Consider the following 16,407-nt stretch of genomic DNA (forward strand, 5'->3'; position numbering starts at 1 on the left):
CCGTGCATTTTGTGACAACAAAATGACAACATAATCCAGTTTAATCCCACTTCCACAACAAAATGACAACATAATCCAGGTTAATCCCACTTCCACAACAAAATGACAACATAATCCAGGTTAATCCCACTTCCACAACAAAATGACAACATAATCCAGGTTAATCCCACTTCCACAACAAAATGACAACATAATCCAGTTTAATCCCACTTCCACAACAAAATGACAACATAATCCAGGTTAATCCCACTTCCACAACAAAATGACAACAGAATCCAGTTTAATCCCACTTCCACAACAAAATGACAACATAATCCAGTTTAATCCCACTTCCACAACAAAATGACAGAATCCATTTGAATCCCACTTCCACAACAAAATGACAACATAATCCAGGTTAATCCCACTTCCACAACAAAATGACAACAGAATCAAGTTTAATCCCACTTCCACAACAAAATGACAACATAATCCAGGTTAATCCCACTTCCACAACAAAATGACAACAGAATCCAGTTTAATCCCACTTCCACAACAAAATGACAACATAATCCAGTTTAATCCCACTTCCACAACAAAATGACAACAGAATCCAGTTTAATCCCACAACAAAATGACAACATAATCCAGTTTAATCCCACTTCCACAACAAAATGACAACAGAATCCATTTTAAATCCCACTTCCACAACAAAATGACAACAGAATCCATTTTAAATCCCACTTCCACAACAAAATGACAACAGAATCCAGTTTAATCCCACAACAAAATGACAACATAATCCAGTTTAATCCCACTTCCACAACAAAATGACAACATAATCCAGTTTAATCCCACTTCCACAACAAAATGACAACAGAATCCAGTTTAATCCCATAACAAAATGACAGAATCCATTTTAAATCCCACTTCCACAACAAAATGACAACAGAATCCAGTTTAATCCCACAACAAAATGACAACATAATCCAGTTTAATCCCACTTCCACAACAAAATGACAACAGAATCCAGTTTAATCCCGTAACAAAATGACAGAATCCATTTTAAATCCCACTTCCACAACAAAATGACAACAGAATCCAGTTTAATCCCACAACAAAATGACAACATAATCCAGTTTAATCCCACTTCCACAACAAAATGACAACATAATCCAGTTTAATCCCACTTCCACAACAAAATGACAACATAATCCAGTTTAATCCCACAACAAAATGACAACATAATCCAGTTTAATCCCACTTCCACAACAAAATGACAACATAATCCAGTTTAATCCCACTTCCACAACAAAATGACAACAGAATCCAGTTTAATCCCACTTCCACAACAAAATGTGGAAAAAGTCCAGGAGTGTGAATACTTCCTGAAGGCTCTGTACATCGTGCACTACTTTTGACCAGAGCCCATAGACTCAGTAGTTTCCATTCCATATAGTTTCACTGGGGCACTATATAGGCAATAGGGCTACCATTTCGGAGACAGACAGGGTTCTTCTCTAATGGAAGACAGCAGCTTCTGACACAAAATGGCCATTCAGTTTAAACTGCTCATTCAGAGAAACACATTCCTCCATGCCATTTCATTACAGTGAGATTCAATTCAGTGTAACTCAATCTACTGAAGCGCTGTCTGGCTTTGATCGCTTCAATTTTGGAAATTCATTATTGTTGACGAATAACGTGGTGTCAAAAAGATCGCATTTGGTTCAAATAACTTGTACATTATTCAAAGAAAATCTCCTCTTAATGCTGACACCATAAATGCTGAAACTGAAGCCTTTGTTCCTCTCAGACGAGTCTAGTTTCTACAGACAGAACAAAAGGGAACTGAAATACCACTACATTTCCTGAGCCTGATTGTTTTATTTTATTCTACCTTTATTCAACAAGGCAAGTCAGTTAAGAACAAACGATTACATTTACAATGGACGGCCTCCCCCGGCCAACCCCGGACGACACTGAGCCAATGGTGGGCCGCCCCCGGCCAACCCCGGACGACACTGAGCCAATGGTGGGCCTCCCCCGGCCAACACCGGACGACACTGAGCCAATGGTGGGCCTCCCCCGGCCAACACCGGACGACACTGAGCCAATGGTGGGCCTCCCCCGGCCAACACCGGACGACACTGAGCCAATGGTGGGCCTCCCCCGGCCGACACTGAGCCAATGGTGGGCCGCCCTATGGGACTCCCAATGGACGGCCTACCCCGGCCAACCGCGGACGACACTGAGCCAATGGACGGCCTCCCCCGGCCAAACCCGGACGACAGTGAGCCAATGGACGGCCTACCCCGGACGACACTGAGCCAATGGTGCGCCGCCCTATGGGACTCCCAATCACGGTCGCTTGTGATTCAGCCTGGATGGGAACCAGGGCGTCTGTAGTGACGCCTCTAGTACTGAGATGCTGCGCCACCCGGGAGCCCCAACACACACAATCTGACAGCGCTGCTGAACATTCCCCACCAGAGTACAGAATGCAGCCAGCATATCATATCTACCCGGGAGGCTGAGCTAACAGACACTTCAGCAGTTATATGAAACCTCCAGCCAATCGGACACTGCTTCCAGGAAATCTCCTCATCAACAACTTCTCCCCCTGACAGAGACTCAGGCTACTGAGGCTAGTCATCAGGATAGTCACACACACCAGTACACAGGCTACTGAGGATAGTCACACACACACACACACAGGATAGTCATCAGGATAGTCACATACACACACACAGGCCAGTCATCAGTGACCACGACTCACCCACCACCTGACTGCTTCCATGAGCAACAAGAGCTCACGGGTCTTGTCTCCCGAGTGGCGCAGTGCTTGCGGTGTCACTACAGCCCCGGGTTCGATCCCAAGCTGTGTCACAGCCGGCCGTGACCGGGAGACCTATGAGGCGACGCACAATTGGCCCAGCGTCGTCCGGGTTAGGGGAGGGTTTGTCCCAGCGTCGTCCGGGTTAGGGGAGGGTTTGGCCCAGCGTCGTCCAGGTTAGGGAAGGGTTTGGCCCAGCGTCGTCCAGGTTAGGGGAGGGTTTGGCCCAGCGTCGTCCGGGTTAGGGGAGGGTTTGGCCCAGCGTCGTCCTGGTTAGGGGAGGGTTTGGCCCAGCGTCGTCCGGGTTAGGGGAGGGTTTGGCCCAGCGTCGTCCGGGTTAGGGGAGGGTTTGGCCCAGCGTCGTCCGGGTTAGGGGAGGGTTTGACCGGCCAGGATATCCTTGTCGCATCGCGCTCTAGCGACTCCTTGTGGCGGGCCGGGCACCTGCAAGCTGACTTCGTCATTGGATGGTGTTTCCTCCGACACATTGGTGCGGCTGGTTTCCGGGTTAAGCGAGCAGTGTGTCAAGAAGCAGTGTGGCTTGGCGGGATCGTGTATCGGAGGACGCACGGCTCTCGACCTTCGCATCTCCAGAGTCCGTAGGGGAGTTGCAGCGATGGGACAAGACTAACTACCAGATATCACCAGATTGTGGACAAAAGGGTAAAAGGTTTTTAAATGTGTATATTTCTCACGGTCTCACTTCAGAACACTTGTCCATAAACTTCAAAACTCGATGGTTAAGTTCAGGCATTCATTTTGACTGTTTACGGTTAGGGTTAAGGTTTGGAATAGGGTCTCCCCCATCCACAACACCTAGCTAACCAGCCGAGGGCCCCCCCCCCCCCATCCACAACACCTAGCTAACCAGCCGAGGGCCTCCCCCCAACCACAACACCTAGCTAACCAGCCGAGGGCTTCCCCCCGCAACCACAACACCTAGCTAATCAGCCGAGGCCCCCCCCCAACCACAACACCTAGCTAACCAGCCGAGGGCCCCCCCCCAACCACAACACCTAGCTAACCAGCCGAGGGCCCCCCCCCCCCCATCCACAACACCTAGCTAACCAGCCGAGGGGCCTCCCCCCCAACCACAACACCTAGCTAACCAGCCGAGGGCCCCCCCCATCCACAACACCTAGCTAACCAGCCGAGGGCCCCCCCCCCCCCCATCCACAACACCTAGCTAACCAGCCGAGGCCCCCCCCCCCCCCCATCCACAACACCTAGCTCACCAGCCGAGGGCCCCCCCAACCACAACACCTAGCTCACCAGCCGAGGGCCCCCCCAACCACAACACCTAGCTAACCAGCCGAGGGCCCCCCCAACCACAACACCTAGCTAACCAGCCGATGGCCCCCCCAACCACAACACCTAGCTAACCAGCCGAGGGCCCCCCCAACCACAACACCTAGCTAACCAGCCGAGGGCCCCCCCAACCACAACACCTAGCTAATCAGCCGAGGGGCCCCCCCCAACCACAACACCTAGCTAACGAGCCAAGGGCCCCCCCCAACCACAACACCTAGCTAACCAGCCAAGGGCCCAGGAGAGGGAGAGTCAGGAAGTGAAACACTGAGCTTTAACTTTGCTGGGTAATAGTGCGTGGAGAGAGTGAGGGTGGAGAGAGTGAGGGTGGAGAGAGTGAGGGTGGAGAGAGTGAGGGTGGAGAGAGTGAGGGTGGAGAGAGTGAGGGTGGAGAGAGAGAGGGTGTAGAGAGTGAGATAAGTGACGCATAGAGAAAGTGTGTGTAGAGACCCTGCCATCCCTTGTTGTGTCACGTCACAACAGAACCTCTACCCTGCCATCCCTTGTTGTCACAACAGAACCTCTACCCTGCCATCCCTTGTTGTCACAACAGAACCTCTACCCTGCCATCCCTTGTTGTCACAACAGAACCTCTACCCTGCCATCCCTTGTTGTCACAACAGAACCTCTACCCTGCCATCCCTTGTTGTCACAACAGAACCTCTACCCTGCCATCCCTTGTTGTCACAACAGAACCTCTACCCTGCCATCCCTTGTTGTCACAACAGAACCTCTACCCTGCCATCCCTTGTTGTCACAACAGAACCTCTACCCTGCCATCCCTTGTTGTCACAACAGAACCTCTACCCTGCCATCCCTTGTTGTCACAACAGAGCCTCTACCCTGCCATCCCTTGTCACAACAGAACCTCTACCCTGCCATCCCTTGATGTCACAACAGAACCTCAACAACTCTCTCCCCCCGATGCTGATTGGAGGAGAGAATCACCACAGAGGTTGTTCATCACTGTGTGGCTCAGGCTCCGTGCCAAATGGCACACTGTTCTGATCTAGAGCAAGGAGAGAAGTGAGACGAGGTAGGCCTGTGTCTCATCCTGAGCCTGGAGGAGGACAGAGGAGGACTGATTCCAAATCAATACCTCTTCCACACCAGAGGAACACAAGACTGGCTAGAAGTGACAGACACACTGCTGTCTGGCAGATAGTGAGACAATCCTGGAGACGACTGATGAGTTTGTCCTTGTCCTGCAGTGTTGTCCTCTGTTCTCCCCTCCTCGATATCTCATGGAAAAACAAGGAGGGAGAGGAGTGGGAGAGAGAGGGGGAGGGAGTTCATCCAGGATGCTGACAGCAGCAGGATTTGACCACTGATTTGTCCTCTGGACTCAACCATGAGCTCACCGTTTCTCCCTTCACAGCCTTCTCCACTCCCCTCACTACACAGGGAAGGGGAGAGGTGAGGGGGAGGGAGGAGAGGGGGAGAGAGAGGGGGAAGGTGAGAGGTGAGGAGGGAGAAGGGGGAGAGAGAGAGTGTGAGGAGGGAGGGAGGAGAGGGGGCGGAGAGAAGGGGGAGGGAGAGAGTGTGAGGAGGGAGGGAGGAGAGGGGGAGGGAGAGGAGTGGGGAGAGAGGTGGGGAAGGTGAGAAGGGAGGAGAGGGGAAGGGAGAGAGAGGGAGGAGAGGGGGAGGAAGAGAGAGGGAGGAGAGGGGGAGAGAGAAGCGAAAGGAGCAGGGCCTGTTTTCTCCAACGTGGTGCAACACAGACACAGATACAAGAAGCCTCCTACTACCTCCTACTGCTCTGTTCTAGAACACTGCTCTGTTCTAGAACACTGCTCTGTTCTAGAACACTGCTCTGTTCTAGAACACCTCATGACAACAGGAGAATCACCAAGATCTATTCTTGTGTTTCCTCAGTCAAAATGTTAGGCTATAATGTGACTATTTCTTTTTTAACTATTTCAGTTGACTTTATACTACAAGACCAGCGCTCTGATGTGGTCTGTCAAACAGGGAACTACAACATAAAACACATACTGTTGTCACAGAGGAACACACACACACACACAGCCAGACGTGGTACCTCATCAAAGAGATTAGACAGACTAACTTGGTCTTCTAAGACTGACTGACGTCCCAGTGGAGAATAACAAGGTGTTAACTGGTTAAATAGCCCACCCATTTGTTAACTGGTTAAATAGCCCACCCATTTGTTAACTGGTTAACTGGTTAAATAGCCCACCCATTTGTTAACTGGTTAACGCTGGATCGTCCAACGAGCTCTGACAGTCTAAATCATAAAGTGTAGTAGAACAAAGACAGGACATGTTTAAAACATCACTCATCCTCTTTCCTCTGCTATGTGTTCTGCTTGTTTATGGGATGTGGTCTGTATGTACTGGAATTACTGACAAATGTATCTCCTCATTGAGGACATGAACGTTTTCTAAACTAAACATATTGAGTGTGTCCCTTGTCTGTTGGTTAACAGCCTCCCATTGTCTCCTGTTAACAGATATGAGACAAACAGTAGGTCCCTCTGAATGGCAGAGAGAGACAGAGAGAGAGGAGACAGAGAGAGAGGAGAGAGGAGAGAGAGACACAAGAGGAGAGAGACAGAGGGAGATAATTCATGACACAGGACCTCATTATCCTATAAACCGGAGTCCTCCTCAAGATGCTCATACAGCATCAGTAACTAGAGTAGAGGACTGGGTAGTGGGACAGGGAGTCAGAGTCATAGGGCCATCAGTAACTAGAGTAGAGGACTGGGTAGTGGGACAGGGATTCATAGGGCCATCAGGAACTACAGTAGAGGACTGGGTAGTGGGACAGAGAGTCATAGGGCCATCAGTAACTAGAGTAGAGGACTGGGTAGCGGGGCAGGGAGTCATAGGGCCATCAGTAACTAGAGTAGAGGACTGGGTAGTGGGGCAGGGAGTCATAGGGGCGTGGCCATTAGTAACTAGAGTAGAGGGCTGGGTAGTGGGACACGGAGTCAGAGGGCCATCAGTAACTAGAGTAGAGGGCTGGGTAGTGGGGCAGGGAGTCATAGGGCCATCAGTAACTAGAGTAGAGGGCTGGGTAGTGGGGCAGAGAGTCAGAGGGCCGTGGCCATCAGTAACTAGAGTAGAGGACTGGGTAGTGGTGCAGGGAGTCAGAGGGCCGTGGCCATCAGTCACTAGAGTAGAGGACTGGGTAGTGGGGCAGGGAGTCAGAGGGCCGTGGCCATCAGTAACTAGAGTAGAGGGCTGGGTAGTGGGGCAGGGAGTCATAGGGCCATCAGTAACTAGAGTAGAGGGCTGGGTAGTGGGGCAGGGAGTCAGCGGGCCATCAGTAACTAGAGTAGAGGGCTGGGTAGTGGGGCAGGGAGTCATAGGGCCATCAGTAACTAGAGTAGAGGGCTGGGTAGTGGGGCAGGGAGTCATAGGGCCATCAGTAACTAGAGTTGAGGACTGGGTAGTGGGGCAGGGAGTCATAGGGCCGTGGCCATCAGTAACTAGAGTAGAGGGCTGGGTAGTGGGGCAGGGAGTCATAGTCAGAGGGCCGTGGCCATCAGTAACTAGAGTAGAGGACTGGGTAGTGGGGCAGGGAGTCATAGTCAGAGGGCCATCAGTAACTAGAGTAGAGGGCTGGGTAGTGGGGCAGGGAGTCAGAGGGCCGTGGCCATCAGTAACTAGAGTAGAGGACTGGGTAGTGGGACAGGGAGTCAGAGGGCCGTGGCCATCAGTAACTAGAGTAGAGGGCTGGGTAGTGGGGCAGGGAGTCAGAGGGCCGTGGCCATCAGTAACTAGAGTAGAGGACTGGGTAGTGGGGCAGGGAGTCATAGTCAGAGGGCCGTGGCCGTCAGTAACTAGAGTAGAGGACTGGGTAGTGGGACAGGGAGTCAGAGGGCCGTGGCCATCAGTAACTAGAGTAGAGGGCTGGGGTAGTGGGGCAGGGAGTCATAGTCAGAGGGCCATCAGTAACTAGAGTAGAGGGCTGGGTAGTGGGGCAGGGAGTCATAGGGCCATCAGTAACTAGAGTAGAGGGCTGGGTAGTGGGGCAGGGAGTCATAGGGCCATCAGTAACTAGAGTTGAGGACTGGGTAGTGGGGCAGGGAGTCATAGGGCCGTGGCCATCAGTAACTAGAGTAGAGGGCTGGGTAGTGGGGCGGGGAGTCATAGTCAGAGGGCCGTGGCCGTCAGTAACTAGAGTAGAGGACTGGGGGAGTGGGACAGGGAGTCAGAGGGCCGTGGCCATCAGTAACTAGAGTAGAGGGCTGGGTAGTGGGGCAGGGAGTCATAGTCAGAGGGCCATCAGTAACTAGAGTAGAGGGCTGGGTAGTGGGGCAGGGAGTCAGAGGGCCGTGGCCATCAGTAACTAGAGTAGAGGACTGGGTAGTGGGACAGGGAGTCAGAGGGCCGTGGCCATCAGTAACTAGAGTAGAGGGCTGGGTAGTGGGGCAGGGAGTCATAGGGCCATCAGTAACTAGAGTAGAGGGCTGGGTAGTGGGGCAGGGAGTCATAGGGCCATCAGTAACTAGAGTTGAGGACTGGGTAGTGGGGCAGGGAGTCATAGGGCCGTGGCCATCAGTAACTAGAGTAGAGGGCTGGGTAGTGGGGCAGGGAGTCATAGGGCCATCAGTAACTAGAGTTGAGGACTGGGTAGTGGGGCAGGGAGTCATAGGGCCGTGGCCATCAGTAACTAGAGTTGAGGACTGGGTAGTGGGGCAGGGAGTCATAGGGCCGTGGCCAACTGGCCCGTTGATCTGGATCCGTGATATCCAAAAGCTTCCTCAATGGGAGTTCTACGGTGAGGGACAGCAGAGATGACGTGTCCATCCATTTTCACAAACAACAAATAAAGATCAGATGAGTTGAAGTCTTGACGGGAGACATGTTTGCCAAATTAGACCCACTCCACAGGCGCACAGACCACCAACAAAAATCCATCTGTTTGGCTGCGCCCATAGGAGCCATACAACCTATAGAGACATACAGCATTCTGATACAGGGGACCAGGGTCCTATAGAGACATACAGCATTCTGATACAGGGGACCAGGGTCCTATAGAGACATACAGCATTCTGATACAGGGGACCAGGGTCCTATAGAGACAGAGACATACAGCATTCTGATACAGGGGGACCAGGGTCCTATAGAGACATACAGCATTCTGATACAGGGGGACCAGGGTCCTATAGAGACATACAGCAAGCATTCTGATACAGGGGACCAGGGTCCTATAGAGACATACAGCATTCTGATACAGGGGACCAGGGTCCTATAGAGACAGAGACATACAGCATTCTGATACAGGGGGACCAGGGTCCTATAGAGACATACAGCATTCTGATACAGGGGGACCAGGGTCCTATAGAGACATACAGCAAGCATTCTGATACAGGGGACCAGGGTCCTATAGAGACATACAGCATTCTGATACAGGGGACCAGGGTCCTATAGAGACAGAGACATACAGCATTCTGATACAGGGGACCAGGGTCCTATAGAGACATACAGCATTCTGATACAGGGGACCAGGGTCCTATAGAGACAGAGACATACAGCATTCTGATACAGGGGACCAGGGCCCTATAGAGACATACAGCATTCATTATACAGGGGACCAGGGTCCTATAGAGACATACAGCATTCATTATACAGGGGACCAGGGTCCTATAGAGACATACAGCATTCTGATACAGGGGACCAGGGTCCTATAGAGACATACAGCATTCTGATACAGGGGGACCAGGGTCCTATAGAGACAGAGACATACAGCATTCTGATACAGGGGACCAGGGTCCTATAGAGACATACAGCATTCTGATACAGGGGACCAGGGTCCTATAGAGACATACAGCATTCTGATACAGGGGACCAGGGTCCTATAGAGACAGAGACATACAGCATTCTGATACAGGGGGACCAGGGTCCTATAGAGACAGAGACATACAGCATTCTGATACAGGGGACCAGGGTCCTATAGAGACATACAGCATTCTGATACAGGGGACCAGGGCCCTATAGAGACAGAGACATACAGCATTCTGATACAGGGGACCAGGGTCCTATAGAGACATACAGCATTCTGATACAGGGGACCAGGGTCCTATAGAGACATACAGCATTCTGATACAGGGGACCAGGGTCCTATAGAGACATACAGCATTCTGATACAGGGGACCAGGGTCCTATAGAGACATACAGCATTCTGATACAGGGGACCAGGGTCCTATAGAGACATACAGCATTCTGATACAGGGGGATCAGGGCCCTATAGAGACATACAGCATTCTGATACAGGGGGACCAGGGTCCTAGAGACAGAGACAGAGACATACAGCATTCTGATACAGGGGGACCAGGGTCCTATAGAGACAGAGACATACAGCATTCTGATACAGGGGACCAGGGTCCTATAGAGACATACAGCATTCTGATACAGGGGACCAGGGTCCTACAGAGACAGAGACATACAGCATTCTGATACAGGGGGACCAGGGTCCTATAGAGACAGAGACATACAGCATTCTGATACAGGGGGACCAGGGCCCTATAGAGACAGAGACATACAGCATTTTGATACAGGGGACCAGGGTCCTATAGAGACAGTAGAGTCCTCAAACCATCCTGCGTCTGACTGTTACAGACGCCACATCACAGCCGAGCAGGGCCCCGAGCAGGTCCCCACAGAACAACATGTGGAAGCCAATCAACAACAAAAATGGTGTCAACACCTTGGTCGTCTCTATCCTTTAATAACCTTTGCAAAGCCGTGGTCAGAGGGAAAGCTTTCACAGCGGATGATGCTGTTCCTGTTTTTAAATCCCACATAGAAACCGGTTCTGCACTACTCCTGGTGCCCATCACCAGGCAGGGCCACAGTGTCTGCTCCCCCATCTCAGTCTCCAGTATATACAGTGGGGCAAAAAAGTATTTAGTCAGCCACCAATTGTGCCAAAGTTCTCCCACTTAAAAAGATGGTGTCCTTTGGACAGCTCTTTGGTCTTGGCCATAGTGGAGTTTGGAGTGTGACTGTTTGAGGTTGTGGACAGGTGTCTTTTATACTGATAACAAGTTCAAACAGGTGCCATTAATACAGGTAACGAGTGGAGGACAGAGGAGCCTCGTAAAGAAGAAGTTACAGGTCTGTGAGAGCCAGAAATCTTGCTTGTTTGTAGGTGACCAAATACTTATTTTCCACCATAATTTGCAAATAAATTTATAAAAAAATCCTACAATGTGATTTTCTGGATTTTTTTCCTAATTTTGTCTGTCATAGTTGAAGTGTACCTATGATGAAAATTACAGGCCTCTCATCTTTTTAAGTGGGAGAACTTGCACAATTGGTGGCTGACTAAATACTTTTTTGCCCCACTGTATGCTGTGTCTATGTCTATGTGCTGGGGGGCGAGGGTCAGTCTGTCTTATCTGGTGTCCTGTGTGATCTTAGATATGCTCCCTCTAATTCTCCCATCTCTCTCCCTCTCCCCTTCAGACGGACCTGAGCCCTAAGACCCTCCCTCATGACTACCTGGTCTGATGACTCCTGGCTGTACCCAGTCTCCAGTCCACCTGGTCGTGCTGCTGATCCAGTCTCTGCTGTTCTGCCTGCGGCTACCGAGCCTTGACCAGTTCACCAGACGTGGTACCTTGTCCCGGACACTGGCTATTCATGCTGCCGTTCAACTAGTCATTATATTTTAAAATGTCTATCCATCCTAATCCTTCAGTGATAACAGTAACAGAGCTATTGATTAGATGTGTAAAATGCCTCAGAGAAAGACAGATCGAGAACGAGAGAAAGACATTGACACAAGGAGACCCAGCGCTCTGTGGTGACATCATATTGACACGAGGCCCAGCGCTCTGCGGCGACGTCATGCTGAGAACGGAATACAGATGACACGTCCCTGACAGAACAATACCACTACTGAGAGACAAACAAACGCTTGGCAAAATCACCACGTTTCTAGTGTAGAATGCAGATTAGTGTTCTGAGGTTCTCCCTCAGATTACGCTGTTGAACCAAGGACTTTTTGTAGACGAGCCTAGATGTTGCGTTCACATTCACCTTGACACTCAGAGAGAGATAATCCGGTCTTCAGTCCACATTGGGATACCAGAGACTATATTTAGATGGTCATACAGGAGGGAGGCAGGTAACCTAGTGGTTAGAGAGTTGGGCCAGTAACCCGAAAGTTTGCTGAATCGATCGAATCCCCGAGTTGACAAGGTAAAAATCTGTCGTTCTGCCCCCTGAACAGGCACTGTTCCCCCGGTAGGCCGTCATTGTAAATAAGAATTTGTTCTTAACTGACTTGCCTAGTTAAATAAAATGTTAAATTAAAAAAATACTGTACCCTCAGTATTCACAGAACTGACAGTAGAACACACCTGCTGCTCATTACAAAAGGCTCATTTTTACAGGAATGTGTTATCTTGAACAGCACTACATGGATGTGCCTAAGAACAGCCCTTAGCCGTGGTATATCGGCCATATACCACACCCCCCTCGTGCCTCATGGCCAACTAAAGGCCCGTTGACGAGCGTGGCGTGTAACCACTAGGAGGCAAACGGAAACAGAGGTGCTGAAACGTCGAGGGACCGACCTGGAATTGTGCAACGTTTGTTTTTTTCCCTGCGATGTGCACTAATGAATACACCCGTTTTGTTTCCACACCAGCTGCTTTCTGGCTGCTTTTTAAAAAAAATACGATTTGGGTTCATTTTTAGTCATGAATAACCTCGCCGGAGCTCATCTCTAAGGGTTTTTCATATGATAATGAGCCTTTAGGCAGGTGTGCAGCTGTGGGTGACATTACAATGAGAATGGACTCGTTCAGGAGGCAGCCGTGGTACAGAAACATTGAGAAGAAAGAAAACACAGTTACTGATGTTGTTTCTATCCATGAGCCAAGTTCCCTACGGTTGCTGTGATATCGCCTGAAACATCCATTTTTAAAATGTTTCTATCATGTGGTTTTCAAAAAAGGTCAAAAAATAACTTCCTGATGCCAAAGTTGAACACCCAGATATCAAGTCTGGTGGCCTGGGGATCCAATAATATATCAAAATATAGAATCCCCCCTTCTCCTGGCCGGGGACAAGTCTGGTGGCCTGGGGATGCAATAATATATCAAAATATAGAATCCCCCCTTCTCCTGGCTGGGGACAAGTCTGGTGGCCTGGGGATCCAATAATATATCAAAATATAGAATCCCCCCTTCTCCTGGCCGGGTACAAGTCTGGTGGCCTGGGGATGCAATAATATATCAAAATATAGAATCCCCCCCCTTCTCCTGGCCGGGGACAAGTCTGGTGGCCTGGGGATGCAATAATATTCACATGGATATCACAAGTTGTTCAACACTATAGCCGACTGTTTAGGACCATTGAGGCCACCTGATTCCTCATCAGTCCAATGGTCAGTGCACTATGATACACAGACAGCCTTGTCTAAAGCCATGAAGCATCGGCATTTGTTTCAGAGACTGGATAGAGGTAGCTACAGTGTTATGATGTAGCTAGTTTCAGAGACAGGATAGAGGTAGCTACAGTGTTATGATGTAGCTAGTTTCAGAGACTGGATAGAGGTAGCTACAGTGTAATGATGTAGCTAGTTTCAGAGACTGGATAGAGGTAGCTACAGTGTAATGATGTAGCTAGTTTCAGAGACTGGATAGAGGTAGCTACAGTGAACGATTTTACTGAGTTACAGTTCATATAAGGAAAATCAGTCCATTGAAATAAATAAATGAGGCCCTAGTCTATGGATTTCACATGACCGGGGAGGGGATAGGCTCATCCACTTAGGAGCTAGGCCCACCCATTGGGGAGCCAGGCCCAGCCAATCAGAATGAGTTCTTCCCCCCCACAAAAGGGCTTTATTACAGACAGAAATATTCCTCAGCACTCCCCCCCCCTCCCCCCTCTCAGACAATCCCGCAGATGAAGAAGCCGGATGTGGAGGTCCTGGGCTGGCGTGGTTACACGTGGTCTGTGGTTGTGAGACCGGTTGGACGTACTGCTAAATTCTCTAAAATGACTTTGGAAGCGGCTTATGGTAGAGGAATTGACATTTAATTATTTGGCAACAGCTCTGATGGACATTCCTGCAGTCAGCATGCCAATTGCACTCTCCCTCAAAAATGTAGATATCTGTGGCATTGTGTTGTTTGACAAAACTGCACATGTGAGTGGACTTTTATTTTCCCCAGCACAAGGTGCACCTGTGTAATGATCATGCTGTTTAATCAGCTTCTTGATATGCCACGCCTGTCAGGTGGATGGAATATCTTGGTAACGGAGAAATGCTCACTAACAGGGATGTAAACAAAGTGGAGCACAACATTTGAGAAACTTTTTGTGCTGTCTGGAACATTTCTGGGATCTGTTATTTCAGCTCATTAAAACAAGGGACCAACACTTTACATGTCGCATCCCCAGAACACCTGTGGGTAAGCATCACCGGGGAAGAAGTGTAGTTCCTCACCCGGATCTGTGCTAAACTGCTCCAGTAAGTGTCTTTACAATAGAAAGATTCTCTCGCGCTGATATACCAGCAACCGTTTCGCAAGCGATGATCGACGTTTCTAAAACGTTAAAACAGTCGGAATTTGTAGGCGGGTTCACAAGCAACCAACCGCGGGGAAATATAGGTTTGACTGCTTTAAACTCTACAGATAATAACAAGGGTTTGAGAGTTTGTCCCTTACAAATTACAGTCACAAAGTCACATAACCGGATGAGCATGAAGCGTGTAACCAAACAAGCTATTTGTTGGTGATATTGCAAGACGCGATAGGCCACCGATCTAATCAATTCAACAGTGCAAATTGTAAACCTCTACTCACCAAGTCCACTAGTTTCTTGTCTGACAGTAAGACGGTTCCGTTCGTCGGCTATCGCCTTCAACATCTCTTGTAGAGAATGATCCGGTTCTCCGTTCTCCTCCACCGGCCCGACCTTCTTACAAACACTGGGAGAGGATGCCATTCCCAGCCCGGGCTCATGACAGTCCTACCACGGCAGATCCACCCGACCGACCGGGAGAAAGACAGAGGCGGTGGGGATACCGGGCCGTGTCTCCACTAAAACCACCCACGGATAATCCACGGGATTTATTCCAGACGATATTTACCAATAACACGGTCCCCTTGTCTGGTCACCGCTGAATGTTAAAGCCTCTGAGTAGGAGACTTCCGTCTGGCTCTCTGGATCAGCTGGGGAGGAATGCTCTCACACTTCCTGGATATTATGCAGAACAACAGAGAACATTTAAAGGAGAAGTGACCATTTACGTCGATTTCTCATAAATGGATATTTTAGGTGAACATTTCCATTCTAGCAAACAGTCAAATACCAGGCACGTTGTAACAAATCAAATGTATATATGTCTCCTAGATACGTTTCCCGCGTGTGGATCAGCCGGACAGGCCTATGATGTTTCCGTTGGTCTCGAGCTGACGGGAAGAGGGGAGGGGAGGCGGGGCAGCGGATATTCGGTGCGAGCTCCCGGTGATCTCCGAAGATGACGGAATTGGTACGAGACGTTTTTTTTCTCCGTTTTCAGGATTCCTCCAAGTTCTAGATGCAATTATTTCTAAGTGTTTATTATTTTTTTTTCCAGACAATCAACAACTGTCAATTACAGCACATCCAGTACAGTAGGCTACAAACCCATCTGTCCGTTTTCTAATGTCATAATTTATATCTAGGCCTACTACTGCACAAGCCAAGGCATTAGTTCATGTCAATCTTCCATAAATAGCCTGGTTCCGCGTTTATCGCACGATATGATGAAGAATGGCCGATAAAAATCATGTTGTAGATTGACTCAATTATTAATGTGAGACCATAGAGAATGCTAGAGGCCTCTAGTGTCCAAATGGCGATTTTAGGCATGGGCAGCGACATTGAAGGTTTTCACCATGCTCCTGACAGTTGAAAGTAGTCAGTTGGTTGAGGATTCCTATGGGTTGTAGCCTCAATGGAGCTTCCCATGTTGTCACAGACGCTATAATGACACCGGTATAAAGATGAGTCCTCTATCTATCTCTATGTGAGAGACGGAGCGACCATCGCTCCCAGCTCATCTCATGTTCTGTAGGCTCTCTGCCGTTTCCAGCTTGTCATTGGCCCATGGCTCGCAGTGGCTGTAAAAGTGTCTCCGAGTCGCTGGCATCGAACAGCCAATCATGTGAGCCCCCTCTGATGTCATTGTTGCAAAGAAAAAAGATGATGTCATTTCTATCCTAGGCCACAATAAAGCAGACTACAGACTGCTCAATAAACCAGACTGCAGACTGCTCAATAAACAGGATACAGACTGCTCAA

At 49.5% G+C, this 16,407-nt stretch overlaps 1 protein-coding gene across 1 annotated transcript in view; it reads right to left on the bottom strand.

The window, feature by feature from the left end:
- Positions 1 to 15,305, bottom strand: part of LOC139392896 (uncharacterized protein KIAA0930 homolog) — a 63,506-nt gene extending 48,201 nt beyond the window's left edge. The window contains exon 1 of the mRNA XM_071141219.1: positions 14,925 to 15,305. Within this exon, the coding sequence (XP_070997320.1) occupies positions 14,925 to 15,066 (142 nt within the window). The 5' untranslated portion in view covers positions 15,067 to 15,305. The remainder of the gene's footprint in view (positions 1 to 14,924) is intronic.
- Positions 15,306 to 16,407: the final 1,102 nt, after the last annotated feature.

Source organism: Oncorhynchus clarkii, chromosome 33 (assembly GCF_045791955.1).
Source record: "Oncorhynchus clarkii lewisi isolate Uvic-CL-2024 chromosome 33, UVic_Ocla_1.0, whole genome shotgun sequence".
NCBI classification, from domain to species: domain Eukaryota; kingdom Metazoa; phylum Chordata; class Actinopteri; order Salmoniformes; family Salmonidae; genus Oncorhynchus; species Oncorhynchus clarkii.